We start from the raw sequence: 23,779 nt of genomic DNA, 5'->3' as shown, positions 1-23,779 counted from the left end.
TTTCTTCATTATTTATCTTTTTTTCTTTCCAAAAATTTAATGGTTTTTTTATTTTGGTTTTTCATTATTGTTTTCATGCTTTTTTTGATCAATTCTTTTTCAATTTACTTTTTTTAAAAAATTTTGTTATTGATTTCTTTTTTTTAAAAAAAATTGCTAATATATTATACATATATTGTATTTTATTTTATTTTATTTTATTCTATTTTATCTTATCTTTTCTTTTATTATTTTACCTTATCTTACCCTATTCCTTTTTATTTAATTTCTATGGTTGAATGTCTCTTTTCAGTTTAATTTTTCACTGACAAGAATTTTATTTGATAATTTTTTGTCTATTATCTTCTAATAGTATTGCTAGTAATCTTGTAGCACTAGTTTCTATATCAAGTTTTAATATCAAATTATTCATTGGTTTTTGGGTTTTTTATCACTTATAACATTAATTTAAATACATCTTACAATGTTTGTCCATACTCCATCCATGTCAATTGTTTTACGATTTTTGTATCTTTATACTAATATTAATCTATTGACATTATATTATATTATACTATATTATACTATATTACTGATCCAATAACAATCGAATATGTATTTATTCGTTTACCTTTAAAATTAAAACACTGAATTAACTAAAGGATCCACATTTTTTTTCAATTATTCTTTCTGCAAGGTTTGAAGTGACTTGAATAAAAATTAAATAAAAATTGAACTTCACTGAAAACTACTTATAAAAATTAAAAAAAACCAAAAATAAAGTTTGCAAAAAAAACAATGGACAAAAAAAAGATAAGATATAAAAAATAACTAAAAAAAATCCAACTATAAAAAAAATGATGATTCTAGAATGCATTCAACGATAAAAAATCTTAAGTTTTTTCAAATAAAACAATCAATATAATAAAGCAGAATAATAAAATAGATTTGAAAAACAAAAAAGTGATTGAAAAAAATCAAAAAAACATATGTGAAATGATAAGTAGAGAAAACTGTGGATAACGAAGAAAAAATAAAAATAAAAGTGAAACCATTAAAAGTAATGATGAGTAGAAATAAAACTTAAAATAAAACAAAAATGAGAAATTGGTTATAATTTATGAACACAGTTTTAATATGATTAGTATAATACAAAAATATAAGAGCACGTCTTTATCGATTAATAGCAGCAGCAGCTGCTGCTGCTGCTGCTGCTGCAGATTCATTTTTTCTGGCAATTTTGGATGATTGTGTGATTATTCCATTGGCATCAAAAGAGGTTGTTTTACTTTTTGTAGAATATTGTGGTCGAATTGGTTGAGAAACTGGTTTTGCTTTTAACGAAATAGATGTAGAATTATTGTTATTTTTCTTGTTTTGGTTTTGATCACTTGGTGAAATAACAGTGGAAGATCCAAAAGATTCAACTTTTTTAGATGGAATAACAGGCTTTGAATCAGTACCCAAACCATTTGAGAGAGTTTTAGATGTGGATCTTTGCTTGAGGGTTTTTTTTCTTCTTGGCTTTAACAATTCCTTAGCTTTCAAGAGACAATTGATCCAGGTGAGTTTTCTATTTATCACAAAATTGATATCACCAAGAGAATCTGCTTTTGAGGATGGGAGTGATGGAGAAATGAAAACCAATCTTTTTGAATCCAATAGCTCTAATAATAAATACCCACTGTTATCTTTCTCATTAAATTCATAATCATACATAGAAATTTTGCTACTTGTAAGCTTTATTTCAAGAAAATTGTCAAATTTGAGAAAGGATTGCAGGGTCGAAATAGATTTATTTTCAGCTGTAAAATTTATAATAAATAATTTCCCAAAAGTTGTGATAAACAACAACTTTCTGTTTGAGCGACTGTTAAGTTTTGAAATATTCTTTTCAATAATATGATTAACCGTATTGTCATTTAAATCTATCCTAGATGTATCTTTATTGATTAGCTGTTCACCAGCTTTTTCAATATCTTTATATGTTAGCTCACTAACAATAATAATATCAAGTTTGATAATTTTTTCTTCGTTGGAAAGCAGAGAAGTGATTTCTTTTGGTAAATTATCAGGATTGTTGCTCTCCATAACAGACTGATTATAATTGTATACAAATCTATTAAAATTACCAATACTGCTCATTGACTTGGTACCATCGCCATTAGATGAAGATGGAGTTGAATTTTTTTTGCTTGAGATATTTGGCAATGATGGCCTTGTTGATAAAACAAAATTTGAACCAGGTTGAGGCAGAACAACCTTTTTATGAAATAAAGGATCAATCGAAGATGAGATCTTTGTATTAATAATTCTTGGTTTCTCACTATTTTTATTGTCCAGGATCTTATAATTTGCCATTTTATAGTTAAGAGAGTTGAAATCAGAATTCAGAACTAGTTCCAGATCCCTTCTATTTTCAAAGAAAAAATCTGAATCTGAATTTTGAGAATCATTATTTTCTTTAACATTGTTTGAATTAATTTCTTGGTTTAAGGCTTGTTGTCTAATAGAAGCATAAGGATGCACTTTTTTCTCCTGGTTTGAAGTCTCATCAGAAATCATAAACGAAGAATTATTTGAACTTTTTTGATTGATATAATTCATCCTATCTTGCATTGTAAACGCATGAGGATGAAATTCTTGATTTGAAAAGCTTTTTCCACTGTCGGACAAATTTTTTTGGCTTTTGGAAGGAGAAAAATCAAAGCTATTATCAAAAGAATTTTTTGAAGTACCATCCAAACCATTAACTGAAGGATTATTGGGAGGACTGGACCCTGAGACTTGATATTTTGAAGAATCAGCGGAAAAATATGTTGGAACGTTTGGTTTTTTATGACCATCAGTGATATTGGTAACTGATTCCTTTTGTGACTGAAATCCAATATTCAGAGTTTTACGAACCAACGGTTGGTTATTGGTATTATATTTTTCGTTTGACAGATTAATTTGCGGGATCAGTGGAGACTTTTGAAATGTATTTGAATAAACTTGAGACTGATTTGAAATGAATTGTGGTGCAGTATGCTGAAAATTAATAGGCAGCGAAGTAAAGGCAGTCTTATTTTTTTCATTATAACCAGTATTGTAGTTTTTGTTTGATGAATTTGGAGCAGTATTTTGACGATATAAAGGTTTTGTATTTTGAGCGTAATTAGCCGGATCATTTGTTATTTGAGAATCAACTTTGATCTGAGATTGAGATTGAGAACGAGGATGGTAATCATGTTTGGGTTTAAGCTGGGAAGTTGATTGAGATTGGGAAAGGGAACGAGGTAGATATTTTTTTTGAGCTACAGGTTGGTTTGATTGGAATTGATTATTAGGATTGTTATTAGAAATAGTAAAGTCTTGTAATGGCTGATTTTGATGATTTTGGTTTGAAAAAATTTGAGTTTGGCTAGGGTGACGAGAAATTGGTTTTTGTGACAGAGAATTGTTGAAATGGTTATTAAATTTATCTTGAAACATATTAATCGGTTCAATATTGGAATGGTATTGATTATCTTCATATGAAGAGTTTATGTTTGAGTTTTGTTTTTGTAAATCATAACCATTTAAGTGAGCATAAGATGATTGTTTTCTATGAATAGGGTTTTGAACCGAATTATGAGGTTGTAATTGTTGTTGTTGTTGTTGTTGTTGTTGTTGTTGTTGTTGATATTGATTTTGGTTCTGATTTTGATTTTGATTTTGAAGAGGAAATTGGGTTATAGGTTGATATTGATTTCTATTTTGATAGAAAGGTGGACCATGGTTTGGAGATTGATTTGGATTTGGATTTGGATTTGAATAATAATTCTGTTGTTGGTATTGATATTGATACTGATTTGGGGACTGAGATTGGGATTGGATTGGATTTTGAGGGTAGTTTTGGAAATTATTAACTTGAGTGAAAGAAGGCTGTTTATGATGAATTTTTGGCATTGACTGCATTGATTGCATTGATTGCATTTGTGGGGTGGTTTGTAATGGATTTTTAATATTATTTTTCATATTATTGTGAGGTATATCTTTTGTGATGTCATTTGTGTGGTAGTTATAAATTGGAGAAATTGAGTTTTGATTAATTAGTATTGGGCTGGATTTGTCGTTTACATTGTTTAAATTAGTATTAATTTTAATGGAAGTCTTATGATTAAGTTGAGGATTATTAATGTTTAGATTGGTTGAAGAATAGGAGTTTTTTTGGGAAATTCTTGTAGGAGAATGGTTTGAGTTTAGTAGTGGTGTAGAAATTGGTGATTTTTTTGAGTTGGGTATTGGTAATAGATTTGATGAGTTGGGGGCACTTTTCTGAGCTGATGAAGTAACATTTGGAGAAGGTGAGGGTATAAAGAAATTTGAGTTTGGTAGGTATGTGTTGTTGATAATGTCTAAAGTTGATTTATTGTTGTTTAAAGGTTTTCTTTTAACGATTCGAACTGAATTTTGAATAGATTTTGAAGGAATTTGGGTTATATCTAAGGTTGGCATTTTTAGAGGTTTATTGATAAAGGCCGAGTTGTTGTTGTTGTTGATGTTGAAGTTATTATTTTTATAATTAGAGACGACATTGAGATTGTGATATAGAGTGTATAGTCTTGGGTTATAGGGTTCTAGTTTGGGAGGATTTCTGTTCCATATTGAATTGAAATCGTTCCAGTTGGTGTCATTGAAGAAGTAGTGTTTTCTCAAGTTTGATAGAGATATTCTTTGTTTTGGATTTGGGGTTAGTAGGTTTGCTATTAAGTTTTTGAAGTAATCTGGGATGTAATAGTTTGGAAAAGTGTAGTCCAAGTTGATAATTTTCTGAAATGTTAGGAATTCAGTTTGGGCTTTGAAGGGAGGATTACCAGTTATGAATTGGAACAAGATGCAGCCAATTGCCCATATATCAGATTCAAAACCACATTGGTTGTATTGTAGTAGTTCTGGCGACACATATTCAGCAGTTCCAACAAAGGAAGCTCTCCTTTCGATGTTGTTGATGTTGTTGATGTTGGTTGAGGTATTGATGGTATTTTGGTTCGTTGAGTAATCAGAATTTTTGATTGAATTTTTATCCAAGATTTTAGCAGCGCCAAAATCAGTAAGCATTAATTTCATGTCGTGGTTGAGAAGAATGTTTTCGGGTTTTAAATCTCTGTGGATTATGCCCTTTGAATGCATGTATTTTATGACGTCGATTAGCTGGACAAGGTAGTATTTTATGGCAAATTCGTTAAGAGATCCTAGTTTTCTTATGAGGGAGAGAAGCTCACCAAACTCAGCAAAATCTAGCACAAAGTATAGAAAGGACTCATCATGAAAGGCAAAGTGTAGAGTGACGATACCTGGGTGTTTGCCTAGTTTGTTTAGGGTTTTCTTTTCTATATCAACGTATTTAATTTTCTTTTCATTGACAATGTGATTCTTTGATAGGATTTTGATGGCATATAGTTTTTTTGTGTGGATGTCTATGGCTTTATAGACAGTGGAATACGAGCCTTGACCAATAGAACCACTGAATTGAAAGTCTTTAACAGACTTTTTGATAGGGAATTGGTTGTTATTGCTGTTGTTGTTTGACATCTTTTTTGTTTCTTCTTTTGTTTCTTCTTTTGCTTGTTTATTGTAATTGAAATGGAATTCTTAATCAAAGAAGGAAAAAACAGAAGGAATAAAGGAATGAATCAAGAAAAAGAAAGAAAAAAAAAGAGAAAAAAAAGGGAGAAAAATTATGAATACTTATATTATTACTATTATTATTATTATTTAAATTAGTTAGAATTAAAGAGAAATTATGACTTTGGAATAGAACGAGGGATCAGGAGTTATAAAATTCACGTTTTTGGGTATTGAAGTTGAGATAAGAAAATTTGAATTGTGAGATGTCGATTGTAGGATAGGAATTATGAGTTATGGAGTGTAGAATTGTAGAATTGTAGGATATGATATAATATGAAGGTTGGAGAAAAGTGAATATAAGAAATCTGGATATACAGAAATGAGTATTGATATTAGTGAGGTAAAATTGGTGGATCTGGTAATGATTGTGGATATGGTATAAATTATTTGTTTAATAGGATAATGGGAACAAAAATAGGCAAGATATTAGGACAGTGAGATAAGTAGGAACTTAAGCTCAAGAACTCAAGAACTCAAGAAAGTAGGAAAATAGAAAATATGAAAATATAAAAGTATGAAGTTATGAAATTGGAGAACCAGTTGATCAAATCAATATTTATGGATAGACAAATGAGTTCAGATTATGGATTGTGGACTGGAGATTATAAACAGAGATAAACAAACCAGTGTGAGAAGAGCAAGCAGATGGAGATGCAAGAAGATGAAAAAGGGCTCAAGAAACTGCTTCGGGCTCTTTTCCTGGAGTTGCTGAAAAAGAGAAGCTCTTTCACCCCAGGGAGAAGAAGCAGAGGAAGCAGAAGAAGCAGAAGAAGCACAGGCAGCTGGAAACTCAAGGCAACGCGCTCCAACGCAAGAAACAGCAAGGGACAGTGGGTAAGTGGGCAGTCCCTGAGCACTGGTTCGTGCCTCTGCTGCTTTTGCTGCGCGTTCCTCCTCTGCTTCCTCTGCTGCACGCTGTTACGTTTTTGCAGGGGCTACTCACACAGCTACTATCACGCAAGCAGTCTCTCCCGATCGGCTTAGGGACGGGCACGGCTTTTAGAAGCCTCTGTGGTGGTGCGCCTGCTGCTCCTGCTGCTTCTGCTGGCTTTGAAGACATTCAAGCAGGCGCAGAACTACACAGTATGCACCGGTTTTGCTTTTTGCACCCATCTCGACAGCCTATTCATTGCCAAAGTCAATATTTCCATTCCTGCTCATTAGACCATCATTTCCACCATCCTTTTATTTGTAATTGCAAATTTGGCTTGGTTTTTAAATTTTCTCATTTTTCATTTTTTGTAACATTCCTCAAATCTTTGTCAAATACTTGAAATTGGTTTATTGATCTCAAATAACTTACTTATTACTCAACTGGTCCATATTCAGAAAACATGACAGTAGTGTTCAATCTCTAGTCCTGTTCTGTTAATTCTTCCGGCATTTTGAGTTTGTCTACAGCTTCTACATTCTTCAGCCCTCCTTCACCAATTCAAAATCATCTCAATTCCATCAACTGGTTTTCATACGCCTGATCACGAAAAACTGGATCAGACCTATCAACAACTGAGTTTCATGTCCGTTTTCACCTCTATTCACAATCACATATCCCAATTACCTCTTACCAGCTCAGCTATCCTTCCGACGTCTGTTTTGATCAATCCTTAAAACCCAAATCAAAATTAGTTCAGGCAAAAGCCTAACAAAATTCCTGCATATGCACACACAGCATCGCATGTTCTTTTTTGGCAGTTTTGTTTGTTTGTGTGTTACCCTCTTGATGGAAGGCTAACGCAAGTCTGATGCAATCGTGCTTTTGTTCATTTTTCCTACTGATGTCGTTCATATTGTCGATAATGTGCTGAAAAAAATGTAATATTAAACTAACCATCACATATTGTGAATATAAAAACATACTGAATAGGGACACTTCTTTCTTTCTCTATAGATACACGACTTTGTTAAATACCGAGATGGAAAAATCTTTTTAGGACAGAGCTCTTTTTCACTATGGGCATAATTGCAGTTAACTCCATACTTGCATTTGCTATTTTCAATCACTGATCTACATAACTGTGTTCGATACAAGTAATTTCGTTTTTTGGCTTTAGAGTAATAATCATTCCAATTTTCTTTGTCTCTTCCATATCTTCTCTCATTTTCATCATTTTTATCTTTTTCATCTTTTCCATCTTTTCCATCTTTTCTATCTTTTCCATCTCTTCTATCTTTTTCATCCTGTTCATCTTTTCTATCCTGATTATCCTGATTATTTTGTTTATCTCGTTTATTGTTCTCTCTTATTGATAAATCACAGATTAATCTCAACAATTTTTGATAATTTTTGATAACTCTTTCATTCATCGGACATGACAACAACTTATTGTGCAATATACTATAATGCTTCTGTGCACAAATCAGATTGCATCCATTACAATTATTATAATAACAAATTTTAGCCGACTTCCAAACACTTTTAATTATTCTTTCATTAATACCATTAATTGTCTTATTAGTCCTCTTGATCTCTTCATTTGTATGATCTATACATTCAATTTTATTCAATTGTTTTAGTGGTTCATTTTCAAATCTATAAATGGATTTCTTATCACTATTAGTAGTTTCCGATTGACTAAAGTCAAAATTATAATAAATAGTCATTATATTCAATTTCATAAACAACTCTAAATTAAAATAGATCAAAATAAATTAATCATAAGCACTTAGATACTTGGACATATTAATTTCTTTAGATTATATACTATATCAACAATTTCCTTATCCTACTTTCTAAAACTCATCATTGTGTTAAACTATTTCTACAATTGTCTCAAATAAAGAAATACATACATACACATATACTACTTTGAAATTTGAAATTTGAAATTTGAAATCTAAAATCTACAATTAAATACATTCTTATCCAAAGAACAAAAATAATAATCCAATCGTAATCGCTTTTCTTAAAACAGTTTCTTTAAACACAGCATGCATATCCATGCAATTGGCAATATACTTACGCATCCATGCATCAACATCAAATGTGTCAAATTATAAAACTCTTCAAATTATAAAACTCTTCATATTTTCTTTCATTCACTATACAATCTAAAATCACATTTAATCACATTAATAGTTCAATCTACTCTCCTTGTTTTCTTTGTTTTAAAGCTCACCTTCAATCACAAACACCACCCATCAGACTCTGATCCCAATCATTTTCATCCTTGAGTAACCAAGCAAAATAATCACTATAAAAATTAGAAAAACCATTAAATCTCTGTAAACAAGGAATAGAATAAAGATCTAAAGGCCTTCTGAATCAGCCAATAAGAAAGACAAATTGCATTGAATCCACCTCATCGGATTCCAAACTAGTTTTAAACCACCCTAACGGATGCAATGCACGCAAAACTCCGAGCCAATCTCATCTCTCTTCTTCAGCTCTTTTGTTTGTGCTACTGATTCTTGATATTCTTTCTTTGCTATTCAATAATTAAATTAAAATGGAAAAGACAATTAACAAATACATTCCACTTCTTGATAGAATTAAATCGTCAAAGATAATCAACAGTCTTACCTTTGACCATGATTTCTTTGTGCCATCTCCGCCTTTTCATTTAATTCCTGAAGAGTTAAAATTAAATAATTTCGGTTCAAAAGTACCCAATCCAACGATCAATAGCGATTCAATTAATACCAATTTTAATAATGAATTATTTTTACATCGTCCAAGAAACCTTGCCGGCTGTTTTAGCTATTCATTGCCAGAAGTTAGAAAAGATTATAAATACCTAATCTCTTCTAAAAATGCTTTAAACGACTTGAATTTAAATTTAGATTACGAACTAAATAAAGATGAAAATACATTTTTTAAAGAAATTGTATCGGGGCAGAAAGTTTTTTTTAAACATTCTGATTCAAAAACAAATAGCAATGAAAATTTCCCATATTCATTAAACTATGCTGGTTATCAATTTGGTACTTTTGCAGGTCAATTAGGAGATGGAAGAGTTGTTAATTTGTTTGACTTAAATAACGGCAAAAATGATTATATTCTTCAATTGAAAGGCAGTGGGAAAACTCCATTTTCTAGGTTTGCGGATGGTAAAGCAGTTTTAAGATCAAGTATTCGAGAATTTTTCATATCTGAGTACTTGAATGCTATTGGGATTCCATCTACCAGAGCATTATCGTTAACATATTTACCCAAGACATATGCTCAAAGAATTGGAGCAGAAAAATGTGCGGTTGTAACTAGATTTGCAGAATCTTGGTTAAGAGTTGGGAATTTTGATTTATTAAACTGGCGAAGTGATCGCAAGGGCCTTTTAAATTTATCGAATTTTATAATTGAAAATCATTTTCCTTATTTAGTTGATGGAGAAAAGGAGAGTAAGTCGAATTTTAATAAGGAATATTTGGATAAATATTCGATAAAGATAAAGGATGTTAGTAAATATGATGAAATGTATTTAGAGATTGTTAAGAGAAATGCAAAGACTACGGCACTATCACAAGTTTATGGTTATCTTAATGGAGTATTGAATACGGATAATACATCAATTCTTGGATTGGCGATGGATTTTGGACCATTTGCTATGATGGATAAATTTAATCCTGATTTTTCACCAAACCATGATGATGTTAATTTAAGGTATGGGTATAATGAGACACCATCTACTATTTGGTGGAATTTAACTAAATTGGGAGAAGATTTAATTGATCTAATTGGATTTGATAGAGAGATGGTGATAAGCCAAGAATTTGTGGATAAAATTGAGGAAAAAATTGATTTTAACGAAGAGAAACACTTGAATATTATCAAAAGAGCGAGCAAGGTTATCAATATATGTGAAGAAGAGTACCAAGATTGCTTTATGGAAACGTATACTCAAGCATTTAGAGATAGATTAGGGTTATTGAAAGCAATGGAAGAAGATGAGAAAAAAGTGATTTCGCCAATGTTGACAATGCTTTTAAAGACTGAATTGAATTATAATCGTTTTTTCTACAATTTATCATATTTAAATTTTTTCTCAAATAATAATGATGGCGAGAATAAGTTCAACGAACTAGCTAAATCATTACTACCCAATGGGTTTGAACATTCAAAAGACATGAGTAAAGAAGGGATTATTAAATTGATTTCTGAATGGTTAAAAGTCTTTTATGAGAGACTAAAATTAGAGAATAGCATTGATGGGGACAGGCTTCGTGCTAGTCAAAAGTATAATCCAGCTTTTGTGCCTTCAAATTGGATCTTCGAAGAGGTGATCAGCAAATGCAAAGAAGATAATTGCGAGGGAGAATCTCTTGAATGGTTGGAAAAGTTTAGTTTGATGTGCTGTAATCCGTTCAGTAGAAGAGACTCTAGAACAGATCAGTGGGGAAATGGATTCAAAGAATTGGAAGACAGATGGTGTTGGGATCAGGAAAGGAATATTGACTACTCCAAATTGCAATTGCAATGCAGTTGTTCAAGCTGAGTTCTTTATGATAAACATATATAGCATATATTCATTTTATTGAAGAAAATAAAGTTATTTTGATTGAAGACGCAGAAATTGCTCTGAACAAGCACTGGAGGGGGAGGCTCGCTATCGTGCCGCCCCTGTTTCTCACTGCTCTCTATTCTCTGCTTCTCTTGCTGCCTGGAGGAACACCACACCCACAAACACACCCACAGCTGCCGAGCCCACCACCAACATCAACACAGGCACCTTCACAGCCCACTCCTTGGGAGGGAAAAGCAGTCCCAACCACAGCTCGTCAACAAAGGGCAGCGCCAACGTCCAGAGGGACCAGTATGCAAACACAGCTGTAGCGAGCACGATCATTGCTGTCTCTTCAGCCTGTGCTGCCTGTGCTGTTTCTGCTGCTTGTGCTGTTTCTGCCTTTGTTGGCACGTGACAACACCGGCTTTGCTCCGGCACTGTTCGGTCGGCAGCCGTGGGCAAATGGGAGCTCAGAGATTCGAGAGGTAATCGCACAAAGAACCAGGATATAAATATCGACTTGCTTCTGCTACTGTCTTTCTTCTTCAATTGACTCAATTCCTGTGCTGCTTTCTCTTCTTGTGCCCTCCATTGACAATGTCCTTCTTAGCCACTTCCACCAGAGCTCTCAAATCTCAGGTTTTCAAAACCTCCATGCCTTCTTTGGTCAGAACCAAAGTCACTCTTCCTGACTTGGAATGGGACTTTGGTGATTTAGAGCCTTATATCTCTGGCCAAATCAACGAAATCCACTACACAAAACACCATCAAACTTACGTCAATGGCTACAACCAAGCAATTGAACAACACGCTGAAGCCAAAGCCAAAGGTGATGTCAAGGCCACCATCGAATTACAACAAAACATCAAATTCCATGGTGGTGGTTTCACAAACCATTGTCTCTTTTGGAAAAACTTATCTCCATCAAGCAAAAAGGGTGGAAACTATCATGATCTCGATCAAAACTCTGATTTTTACAAACAAGTTGTCACCAATTATGGTTCTTTTGATAACTTGATCAATGTGACCAACAACAAGTTGGCTGGAATTCAAGGTTCTGGTTGGGCCTTTATCGTTAAAAATAAGGAAAACAATTCAATTGACGTTGTCCAAACTTACAACCAAGACACTGTCTTGAACAATTTAACTCCTTTAGTTGCAATTGATGCTTGGGAACATGCCTATTACTTGCAATACCGAAATCAAAAAGTCGACTACTTCAAAGCAATTTGGAACGTCATCAACTGGAACGAAGCTGCAAAACGTTACGCTCAATAAACTGTCAATATTTAATATATACTTTGATATATATTTTCTCTTCTCTTTATCCTACCTCATTATCTTATGATTTATATTCTCTATGCTCTATCTAATACATATTAGTAATCCATTCCCCGCACTTTCAACCCGTGTTCGACTCTCGTTCCCGGCGTTTGCGTTTGTTTTTTTTTGCTTTTTTATTTGTTCTAGAACTTTCTCTCATCTTTGCCTTTTTTCTCTTCGTATCAATATAAAAACTGCTTTAGAATCAATCACCAACTATTTCGAAATAAGCAACCCCACTGCTCATCTTCTTAATATCAAAATGGTCGTGAATAATCCTAACAATTGGCATTGGGTCGATAAAAACTGCAAAGATTGGGCAAAATCTTATTTAAACCAAAAATTATTGGATTTGTCTGCATCAAATGATTCCTACAATTTAAAAATCACCAAAATCAACTCAATTGAAGGTGATGTTGAAGTTTGCCAAAGAAAAGGCAAAATCATCTCTCTATTTGATTTGAAACTAATCCTAGAATTTAACGCAACATCCCTATCTGATAACACTCAAATTAATGGAACTATAACTGTCCCAGAACTAGCCTATGACACATCCTTTGATGAATTCCAATTTATATCTTCGATCTTCAATGAAAATAATACAAACATTAGTATTAAGCCCTTCATCAAATCAAACCTAGTTCCCTTATTAAGAAAGATCTTATCCAATTTCAACAATGATTTGATCTCTCAAAACTCAAACGATATCCAAATTCCTTTAGATCAAGTTCAATCAAATTTAACCTCATCCAATCAAAAAAATAGCATCTCAACATCTTCAAATTCCACAAAATCAAAAATCAATGACTCAACAACAAAATTCACCTCAAATTCTTCAAAAAAATCTTCTTCCTCTTCTCCTTCTCACCCTGCATCAAACTCAAACATCCCAAAATATAACACCTCAACATTACATATTGAATCAACTTTCAATACAACTGCTGAACAATTATACCTAACTCTCTTGGATAAACAAAGAGTAGCAGCCTGGTCCAGATCTTTACCAATAATTGAACCAATTGAAAACTCAGATTATTCTTTATTCAATAATAACATTCAAGGAAAATTACTAAAATTAATTCCAAATGAAAAAATTCAAATGACTTGGAGACTAAATGATTGGAAACAAAATCATTTTGCCAATTTAAACATAAGTTTCTATCAAAGTGACTCAGACACAAAATTAATAGCTGATTTCACCGGAATTCCAATTGGTGAAGAAGATAAAACTGAAAATAATTTCAACAACTATTACATCAGATCAATTAAATTGACCTTTGGTTTTGGTTTAGTCCTATAAAATTACACAATTAAAAATATCAATATATCTTTATTTATTACATATAAACCCCTTAATAGAATATATAAAAGCAACACTTCAATAAACAACTAGCAATTTATATAAAAGTTAAAAAAATTTATGTATATAAAACGAAAAAAATTTGACCATTAAGCAGCGAGAGAAAAATTTATCATAAAAAAAAATAAAAATATTAAAAAATCAAAAGTAAAAAAGAAAGAAAGAAAGAAAGAAAGAAAAAAAAAAAAAAAAAAAACCGTTTAGCCATTATTTCAATAAGATTCATCATCCTTAATTATTAAAAATAAAAAATATCGTTTTGATCTAATATTAGATCTTTATCAGTATTTCCATGAGAAGAAAAATTAAGTCTTGTTAAACTTGGTAAATCATCTCCTAAAAATTCAAACATCATTTGCATTCCTTTGTTATCACTATTAGACCCTAGTTCATTTTTATCATCAAGCCGTGGTAAAAACTTTCCAAATTCAACTAAAAACCAATTTTTACTCATTTCACTGGAATTTTTATTACCATTTATTTTATCTTTGTCATTATTAGAAAAAATATTATTGACTTGGCTATTAGTATTAAGATTGAGAAAAAATTCATTCATAACAAATCCTGTTAGATAATTAAAATAAATTCTCATGATCATAACAGCACTTGAATCTCCAGTTATCAATAATGAATGGAAAATCTTGTCAACTAAAATAGGAAACAAAAAAATCTTCAAAATTAAATTGGAATTCTCTTCATGTTTGTTACTATTTTCGACTAAATGTCGTTGATGATTTTTGATTAAAACACTCAAATTATTCAAAATTTTTACCGTATTGTAATATGGAGATGAAAACTCAATTGGAAATAGATTCAAAATTAAATCGTCAAAACATTTCAAGTTTGAATAGAGTTGTTCATGCTTATTACTAGTTCCAACTTTCAGGTGATTATCTAAATCATATAATTTATCATTATCACAATTATTCATTAAAATTATGTTGAAAAATTTCGATTTTTTATCAATTAATGGTAGGATTTTTTTTAATATATTCATTGCCGTTCTAATGAAATAAATCCAATTATAATTAGATTTTGATAATAATTCAAGATTAGAAATAGATGTTAAAATTAAAATAAAAGCATAAGCAATTAATGAATCAATATTTTCAATATTTTTTTCATTATCTTGAAGTTTGCACTTTATTTTATCTAGATTCTTTTGAATTAAACTAATTGATTTGTTTAAATTATTAATTATATAGCTTTTTAATTTGTCTACTTTAATTGAATCAGTTAAATCTGTTTCAAATTTGAGAAAATGTGTAGCAGAAAAGGATAGTATAATGTATAATAGATAAGTATGTTTGAATGATAAATTTGAAAGAATATAGTCATTGAGTAAATAATTATTAAAGATTCCAGAATCAATAATGGTTGAAGAAACCTTTGTTGTGAAATGGTAGATTAGCTTTAAATCCAAAAAATTTAAAGGTTTGTTAGAAGATGAAATATTAGAAGATTTTGAGCCACTAGAGTAAGGACTGTTATTATTTATTAGTAAGGTATTTAAACTCTCGCTATAGGAATTCAAAAGTGAAGCAATGTCATAATCCTTAACTTGGTCATTTGAAAATTGATAACCACTGTCGTTATTAGCATGTTTTTTATTGAGATTATTATTCGAGGAATTTTCGTTATTACTGTTATTAAAGGTATTATTGTTATTATCACTGTGAATATTATCATTGATTTTGGGCAATAATGCCGGTAAAGAATCCATAGAAATAAAAGCATCAATAAATTGATTATCTAAGCTATCTTTATAGAGATTTAAAGAGCTTGAGTCTGAATAATTATAGCTTGTCAGAGATAACAAAGAAGTTGAGGAGGAGTCAAAAGTAATAGTTGAGGAATTTGAATTTTTTATCAGAAACTCAATGGAATTCGAAGATGGTGAAGAAACAGAAGAGCCTGATGAAAAGTTATCAAAATCAAAAGCAAAATCTGTTGGGTGGTTCAGATTATCGGCATTGTTCGTATGACTGATTGAATTCGAATTTTGTGGTGAAAAAGAAAATGGAGAGTGAACTTCGTTTAAAGAAGAATCTAATTTAAAGTCCAAGTTTATCCCCAAAGGATTTGTCAACAAAAACTGATTATCAGAGATGTTGTTTTTTAAATTGTAGTTATTATTATTATTATTATTATTATTATCATTATTATTATTATCATTTTGGTCATTATTATTTTGATTTAAATTAATGTTAGTAGTTGGTGAAGATGCTAGAGATAATTGATCAGATAGAGAGTCAAAATCGGATAACTGGATTGCTTCTAAAAATGAAGAATCAATGTCATTATAATTCTCATCATCCAATTTTTTAGAGGTTTTATTGATTGTATCGGATTTTTTTTTTCTCTTATTGATTTCGTTATTATCATTCAATATGAATGTTTTTTTTTTATCTAAATTAGCAAATTGTTGGTTTAATGTTAATAAGTGATCATAGGTTGAATGCAAGTCTTCAATATTTTCTTTATTTTTATTACCGATTTGATTTTGTGAGTTGATTTCAATATCAATATCGATATCATTATCATTTTCAGGTTGAAGGAATTTAGTTTTATTATTATTGTTTTTAAATTGAATTTTATTTGGTGTTTTCGATTTATAGCTGGGTTTAATCTTAATAATTTTATTAGTTTTATTAGTCAGAATATCTTTCTTTTTAATTGATTTTTTTAATTTTTTATTTTCAAGGTTGATATTTATGTCGTTAAGATTTATGATATTTTCAAAGCTTTTTTTAATAAATTGGTTTAAATCTGACGAAGAGTTATCAATAGAAAGTTCATTTGTATAATCGTTGTTATTTTTATTTTTATTGTTATTAGGATTGGGATTGGGGTTGGGGTTGGGGTTGGGATTAATATTTTTTTCATTAGTTTTAATGGTATTATTAATGATGCTACTTTGAATAAGGCTATTTGCAACATCTACTTCTAGTAAAGATAAATTAATTCCATGGTTATTGATTATTTTATCTAGTTTTTTATCGCCAGTTGTATGAAGTAAGCCTAAAGAAAGAGCGCTATAAGTGCAATCAATTCCCATATGAAGACATTTTTGACAAATTGGTTTATTTTCATCGCATTTAACTCTTCTTTTTTTACAAGTATTGCAGCCAGTTCTTGATTTATTGTGGTATTTTCTTTTCCCAGTTGATAATTTATTATTATTATTATTATTATTATTATTATTATGATTATGATTATGATCATGATTATGATTACTGGTATTGTTAATGGTGGAAGAAGTGTTAGAAGCGGAATTGGTAGAAATAGTCTTGATATTGATGTTTTGATTATTGACTATTGGATTTGAGTATAAGGATAGAAGAGTTGAAGTTGTTGTTTTATTGTTGAGATAATCTTTGATTAATTGGTTTTTTGAGGGAGAGATTGATAGAGCAGGGTTTAAATGTAGAGGTTTTGAGGATTTATTTTTAAAGATATTTTTATTTAAATTTAAGTTTTTATTGATGTTTTTAATGTTTTTGATGTTGAAGTTATTTTTTGGTATGTCATTTTTGATTTTATTTTTGATATTTTTTTTGATCATGTTGGGGATATTTTCTAGGATATTATCGAGAATGTTTTCCAAGATGGAATCGGGTATTTGTTTTTGAGTCTCATTTAAGTTTTCAACTTCAATTTCAATTTGGTTATTATTATTATTATTATTATTATTATTATTATTATTATTATTATTATTATTATTATTATTATTATTATTATTATTATTATTATTATTATTAGGTTGAATCAAATCCATTTTTTTTTGTTATAATTTTGCTTTTAATTGTGCCTAAATTTTTTGATTTTTCAAAAATAAATAAAATTATAAAAGAAATAGAATTTTAAATCAAAAAGAAATAGGAAAAAGCAAATCAAAAGGAGAATAATGATGATATTGATAATAACAAAGGAATTATTAGAAGAATAATAAGATTTTTAGAGATGAAGTGAAAACAAATTAGATAAAGTGAAAAGTAGTATAGTGAGGTGAAAAGGAAGAAAAAAAACAACCCTGGGAATGAAGATGAAAATAAAAATAAAAGGAGAGAGATGAGAGATGAGAAAGGATATAAAAGGATTTATAAAGAAAGGAAGAAAGAAAAAAGAAACAGAATTGAAATGGAATGAAATGAGTGGTAAAGAATATATAATAAAAATAAGAATAATAATATTAGTATTAATATTACTGATATTATTTATTGATATTTGATATTTGATATTTGATATCTTATATTTGATGTTAATGTTGATATAATATGATATGATATTGGTATTGATTGTTTTGATATGATATTGATAAAAGAATAAAAATAATGTTGAATTATTGAAAGTAGCTTATGATAAATAGAATAATTAGGGTTAAGTAAAGAATATGAATATTAATATTAATATGAGTGTGAAAATAAAAATAAAAATGAAAATGAAATGAAAACGAGATGAAAATGAGATGAAAATGAGATGAAAATGAGATGAAGATGTAAATAAAACAATATGGAGTCGACTTTGAATTTGAGAATGAATGGGAGTGTAATTAAACTTGGAAGATATTATTTAAGAAAGCAAAGTATAATAAATATTAAATAACTAAAGATGCTGAATCCTTCTATGGGTGGATTGATTGAGTCAAAGGAGGTCCACAAGATAAAAGCTGGAAGAAAAAAATGAGAGGTGATAAGTTGAGGATAGAGCTTGTGATTGTTGTGATTGTTGTGATTATTGTGATTATGGATCTGATTGTAATATATTCTTTTGGAGATTCTATTGATGGTTTTGGTTATGGAGTTTGGAATCTGGTTAAGTGAAATGAGAGTTCTAAGTTTGGAGGAAGCAGAGTTAAACATAAAACTCAGGTCATTATACTGTTTAAGCAAGACTCCAGAATCGCCAGAGCTGGATGATTGGCTATTAGTTGGTGAAGCAGGTTATTGGTTATTAGTTGTTGATTGAGGTGGTTTGAAGTTAGTGATTTGTTGAAGTTGGTTGTTGGTTGTTGGTTGGTTGATACTTCACTCTACTAATTGTTGGCGATCGTCGCTTCAGTCTTTGCGAGCAATTTCAGATCAAAGCCTCTGTGTCTGCTGCTTCTTCTACTTCTGCTACTTCTGCTGTTTCTGCTGCTACTTCGGTTGTTTCTTCTGTTTCTTCTGCTTCTTCTTCTTCTTTGTCCTCTTCCTCTTTTGCCACTTCCTGTGCCTTCAGCCGAAACCCAAAACCCTCACGCAAACGCGTTCTTCACGCAACTTCCAGCATCTATACTTCTATTACCCGGAAAGCACCGCATCCACCACGTCCTGTTAACACGGTTCTTCTGCAGGGAGATGCTGAAACCTTGAAGCGTTGGGCCAGACCCTCAGTTACTCATCCACTCAATCCCGTTACCACATACTCAGTCGCCTGCGCTAACAGAAATCTTGACAGAAATGGACGGCTCTCCCACAACAAGCGGGGAATGCTCCATGCTGTTGGGTTTCCGACAAGCCAGCTAGCGATGTCTAAAACTGTTCAGTTTTTTCTGAGATTTGCCTGAGATTGCCATAAGAGAGCGGAACCCATTTAAGCGCAGTCTTTGAGCTTCTTGTGCTGCTTCAGGGAAACAATGCACTTTTCTCACTGCAAATCCACCTCATTCCTTTCTTGTTTATCTTTCTTGTTTATCTTTCTTTTTTTTTTTTAAATTATGCAATTGCCTTGTTCTACACTTTGTGGTGTTGCGACCAAGCTGAAAAAATTCTTGCACTTTATCGGTCTCGCTAGACTGTTTTCCAACACTCATCTGCAATCCCAAAATCTTCGACCACCACAAGCGTTGCGCTGATTGGTCCATTCTTGTTCCCAACAAGAAGCTCCAGTCTCGTGACTCACCGCCTCTTTTCCATCCCAACACCCCATCAAAGGGCTTGGGTGCGGGAAACATCAGTGCGTATTTGTCTCCGTCTGCTAGCCAATTACTGCTCTTGCTCAGAACTGAGGCCTGTTCTGTCTCCTGCTGGGCGGTTGATGCCCTGGTATAGCCCTACTCGGCGCCCCACGAGGTTTACTTCCTATTCAGGCTGCTGTGCTCGATCAAGTTACGCCCTGCTGTATCGCGTATTCACTTCCTATTGTTTAGTGGTAAACTTAGATCTGCCATCTGACTTCGGAAAAACCCTTGTGGTCCGCCACATGTTGAATTCTTAGTCAGCCACATGTCTTGCCGCATATATTACTGATATTGTGCATATTGATTACATAAGTGCTTACATTTTACCGTATTCTTCGTGCATACAAAAATCATCGTTTGATGCGCACAAAAAAAATAACAATCCAATAAATTTTCTGAAAAATTAAACAAACCTAATTTTCATCAACAACAATATCTGGAAATCGATATTATCAACAATTGTTTATTATTTCATTAGTAATTGTTCATTAATTTTTTTCTCATTAAAATCAACTTTAAATCTTCATTCCAATCCTCATAATCAAATCTTAATTACTCTTGTTTTCATCACCTCTCTATCTCTCTCTCTTTATAAAATGCTGTCCAAAGTATTGTTAGATAACGATATCATTCAATTAATTAATAATTCAAATATACCACTACATTTAAAGACTCTTTTAATAAGTAAAAACTACATATCAATCAATGATTTAATTAAACTATTCCAATTGAATAACCACTCAAATGACCAACTTAAATTTAAAATACTATCCAACTTATCTCTCAAATTTAAGAAAAAACCTTCAATCAAAAAAACCTCCTCTTTTATAAATCATTCAAATCGTTTGAAAAACTCCTTGCTAGAGAGAGAATACCAAATATTAATCAAAAACAAAAATCTTAACGAATCAATTTATAACAAAACTTCCATCATAAACCTAGATTACATCAACACCATCGACAATCCCAACACCACTTCTCCTTTTAAATTCAACATTCTAGCAAAGGAAATCAAAAGTCAATTGGTCACAATTATAAACATCTTTGTAACTGTTGCTTCTGTAGCTTACTCAGTTTGGTACTGGACAAACACCTCCAGTGGCTTAATCAACACCTCCTACAGAGTCCTATTATCTTTATTCTTTTCTTTTTTAATCCTAATAGCTGAAGTTGTTGTCTATAATTCCTACTTGCGAAAAATTAATGAATCAAAACAAATTGAAAGAAAGAAAAAAGAAATCAAAAAAATCATCCAGTCAACTGTTCTATAATTATATACATATATATATATATACTAAACGACTTTATTACCATTATTATCATTATCATTATCATCATCATTGTATTTGAAAAAGTACTCATCGTTAATACTCTTATACCGAACCCAGGGGAATGATTGATAATTCAACAACTCTTCATCAATTTTTAAATAATCAACCTTCAATCCACTATATGTAAAGTTTTTAATCTCAAACTTCAATTGAATCACTTTTTTGAAATTCAAATCTAAATTATACTCCTCATTAATCAACTTTTTCTTGAAATTAGACACTGTATTCAACCGCAAAATCTTTTTCTTTTCATGATTAATCTTTTTTTGTAATTCTTTTATAGCTTTTTGATTTTCATTCAACGATTTATTCGCCTTATTATAATTTAAATAGTTTTGATACCTTTCAAAATCTTCTTCATCTTCATCTGTGCTCGACGACAAATAATCTTCATCAATATTCATCTTTTTCTTATCATAAATACTATTTAAATCATTAGAAGTGTATATACTGTTTGCATAATATGATTTTCTATTCAACTTTTTGTTATTATTATCATTATTATTATTATTATTATTATTGTCATGATCTTCATTATGATTATTATTGTCATGATCTTCATTATGATATTTATTATGATTCTCATCATGATTCTCATCATGATTCTCATCATAGTTCTTATCGTAATTCTCGTAATTCTCATAATTCTCATCGACTAATAACGGCAATTCACTTATCATTTTAAAAACCTTATTTCCATTTAATGATGAAATCTTCCAAATTATGGAATTTTTCTCTAAATTAAAAAACACATTGCCAATTTGAGTTTTAAATCTGGGTGTTCCATTAATCAAATTCAATTTGTACTTTTTAATATTAATTGGAATTATTATCTCCACGTTTGTAGCAACCAAATTCTTTTTGAAAAATGATGATAATTCTAAATAAATTAATAAAAATTTGCAATTCAACTTTGTTTTTAACCTAAATTTGATATTGGATATCTTGATTAACGGTTTCTTTTTCACATTAATCTTGTAAGATAATAACTTGAATTTTCCATCAGGAGGAATAAACGATATTATGTTATTATTTGTAAATGTTGATAATTCAACACATTGATGGAAATTTATATTATCAAATTTTATTTGTTTAAAGCTATCTATATAACTGTGGATGTTATTATTATTATTATTATTATTATTATTATTATTATTATTATTATTATTATTATGACCCTCTTGTTTTTCTTGTTGTTCTTGTTTTTCTTGTTGTTGTTTCAAGTTGATTGATGCTAAAAATTCATTTAAACCAAGTTTTAAAATTGGCATACCACTTAAGTACGATTTTACTAAAATTTTGCCATTTATGAATTGATTTATTATTTTTGAATCTGAATTTATAAACAAATTAATTTCTTCAACTATATCAATGAATAATTCGTTCTTCTTATAAAAGATACCCTTTGGTCTCCAAGATATTGAATCTGTTGAAGTTTTATATATTCTCGAGTCAATTTCATTGATTTGATAATTGTTATTATCGACACCATTTTTTTTATTTTTATTCTTTTTTTTATTTTTATTTTTATTTTTATTCTTATTCTTATTATTATTATTTCCATTGCTATCAAAATTATTTGATGGTGAGTCATCGTTAAGAAAAGATGAAGAGCTTTGATATCTATCATTTTGATTACTATATATACTATTTCGATTGTTATTATTATTAATTTTATAAGTATTATTTTCACCCAAATTATTTTCATCATCAGAATCGAAATCAGAATCAGTATCATTGTAGTTGTGTTTATGTTTATGACTATCATTTTTCTTTATTTTTTTGTTTTTATTATTAATGCCATTATCGATATCAGTATTTGCAAAGGTGAGATCGTTATCTGAATGTAAAGATAAATTTTTTTTAATTTTGATAAACTCGTTTAGTATCTGATAATCAGTTATTTGAGGCAATCCAAAATCCATAACTTCATCAAATAGTTCATAAAGAAAGACAAAATTATCTTTAATTAATTCATCATTTAAATGAGACACATGGAAATAATTTTTCAAAATCTGAATCAAGTTAGATAGAAAGCAAGATAGAACCATTATATTTGTCTTCATGCAGCTGTTTGGTACAGAGGTGCTAGAGGTATCGTTGTCATTTCTAAGATTGTTGTCAGCAATTATTATGAGAAAGATTATATTATTGGAAAACTTGTATAGATAGTTGATAGAGTTGATCTGGAATATAGGTGGTAGTAAGTTTAGATTTGAGTAGTTAAGCTTCAATCTGAAATTGTCAATTATGTCGTCGGGCAAATTGCCAGAACGATAGGATCTGGATATTAGCTGATTGAACTCATTGTCTAGAATATATATTGCAGTGGCCATCGAAGAAGCAAGTAGTTGCAAACTATTATATCTTCAACTGAAGGTGGCTCTGGAGAAGGATTACAGCGAAGCAGAACTGTGGGTGTTATGTTGTTCCATGCTATTATACGCATATATATGTTATATGTATTTCACACCATGCGTGTACCACTGCTACGGATTGTTTTCCACTTGACTATTTATTTTTGCTGCATTTTTTTCCAGTTCTTTTCTCATCCTGGTTATACATCTAATACCACTGACACTGCTGATACTGCTGACACTGCTGACACTGCTGACACTGCTGACACTGCTGGTACCTTTGATACTGTTCAAGATGCTCAAAAACGCTAAAACCCCGTTGCTTAGACTCAGCCAAACGCAGGTGAGCGAGAAGCTCCAACAGTTGAACAGCACTGGCGAGTGGCAGCTCTGTCTGC

The 23,779-nt window shown here is 30.6% G+C and overlaps 9 protein-coding genes across 9 annotated transcripts; 5 read left to right on the top strand and 4 right to left on the bottom strand.

Annotated features, from left to right (window-relative positions):
- Positions 1-1,464: 1,464 nt before the first annotated feature.
- PKH3 (protein kinase PKH3) lies at positions 1,465-5,496 on the bottom strand (the record flags this gene model as incomplete). Its single annotated transcript, XM_020189401.1, has 3 exons — positions 1,465-1,907; positions 1,944-2,375; positions 4,275-5,496. Coding segments are annotated over 3 exons (2,097 nt in total), but the record flags the coding sequence as incomplete, so codon positions are not given.
- A 1,704-nt stretch (positions 5,497-7,200) lies between these two features.
- Positions 7,201-8,232, bottom strand: ASCRUDRAFT_69759 (uncharacterized protein; the record flags this gene model as incomplete). Its single annotated transcript, XM_020191708.1, has 3 exons — positions 7,201-7,270; positions 7,299-7,432; positions 7,489-8,232. 3 exons carry the CDS (start codon positions 8,230-8,232, stop codon positions 7,201-7,203), a joined length of 948 nt encoding a protein of 315 aa, XP_020048378.1.
- Positions 8,233-9,077: 845 nt separating this feature from the next.
- Positions 9,078-11,060, top strand: FMP40 (Fmp40p; the record flags this gene model as incomplete). The annotated part of the gene is made up of 1 exon (XM_020190422.1): positions 9,078-11,060. One exon carries the CDS (start codon positions 9,078-9,080, stop codon positions 11,058-11,060), a length of 1,983 nt encoding a protein of 660 aa, XP_020048377.1.
- A 663-nt stretch (positions 11,061-11,723) lies between these two features.
- SOD2 (superoxide dismutase SOD2) lies at positions 11,724-12,347 on the top strand (the record flags this gene model as incomplete). Its single annotated transcript, XM_020190413.1, has 1 exon — positions 11,724-12,347. The coding sequence occupies one exon, from the start codon at positions 11,724-11,726 to the stop codon at positions 12,345-12,347; it is 624 nt and encodes a 207-aa protein (XP_020048376.1).
- Positions 12,348-12,654: 307 nt separating this feature from the next.
- Positions 12,655-13,692, top strand: AHA1 (Aha1p; the record flags this gene model as incomplete). Its single annotated transcript, XM_020194488.1, has 1 exon — positions 12,655-13,692. The coding sequence occupies one exon, from the start codon at positions 12,655-12,657 to the stop codon at positions 13,690-13,692; it is 1,038 nt and encodes a 345-aa protein (XP_020048375.1).
- A 252-nt stretch (positions 13,693-13,944) lies between these two features.
- ASCRUDRAFT_75288 (uncharacterized protein) lies at positions 13,945-14,744 on the bottom strand. The gene has a single exon (XM_020193006.1). The coding sequence runs from the start codon at positions 14,681-14,683 to the stop codon at positions 13,991-13,993; it is 693 nt and encodes a 230-aa protein (XP_020048374.1). The 5' UTR covers positions 14,684-14,744; the 3' UTR covers positions 13,945-13,990.
- A 3,347-nt stretch (positions 14,745-18,091) lies between these two features.
- Positions 18,092-19,148, top strand: ASCRUDRAFT_75285 (uncharacterized protein; the record flags this gene model as incomplete). Its single annotated transcript, XM_020193005.1, has 1 exon — positions 18,092-19,148. A coding segment is annotated over exon 1 (179 nt), but the record flags the coding sequence as incomplete, so codon positions are not given.
- A 986-nt stretch (positions 19,149-20,134) lies between these two features.
- On the top strand, positions 20,135-21,254 carry VPH2 (Vph2p). Its single transcript, XM_020193004.1, has one exon. The coding sequence runs from the start codon at positions 20,290-20,292 to the stop codon at positions 20,962-20,964; it is 675 nt and encodes a 224-aa protein (XP_020048372.1). The 5' UTR covers positions 20,135-20,289; the 3' UTR covers positions 20,965-21,254.
- ASCRUDRAFT_33491 (clathrin adaptor, mu subunit) lies at positions 20,988-23,360 on the bottom strand (the record flags this gene model as incomplete). Its single annotated transcript, XM_020190435.1, has 5 exons — positions 20,988-21,224; positions 21,681-22,126; positions 22,202-22,450; positions 22,787-23,133; positions 23,185-23,360. The coding sequence occupies 5 exons, from the start codon at positions 23,358-23,360 to the stop codon at positions 20,988-20,990; spliced, it is 1,455 nt and encodes a 484-aa protein (XP_020048371.1).
- Positions 23,361-23,779: the final 419 nt, after the last annotated feature.

This window comes from Ascoidea rubescens (assembly GCF_001661345.1).
Source record: "Ascoidea rubescens DSM 1968 unplaced genomic scaffold ASCRUscaffold_4, whole genome shotgun sequence".
Taxonomy (NCBI): Eukaryota; Fungi; Ascomycota; class Saccharomycetes; order Ascoideales; family Ascoideaceae; genus Ascoidea; species Ascoidea rubescens.
Note: the sequence above shows the minus strand (reverse complement) of the source record. Positions and strands in the feature narration are given on the sequence as shown.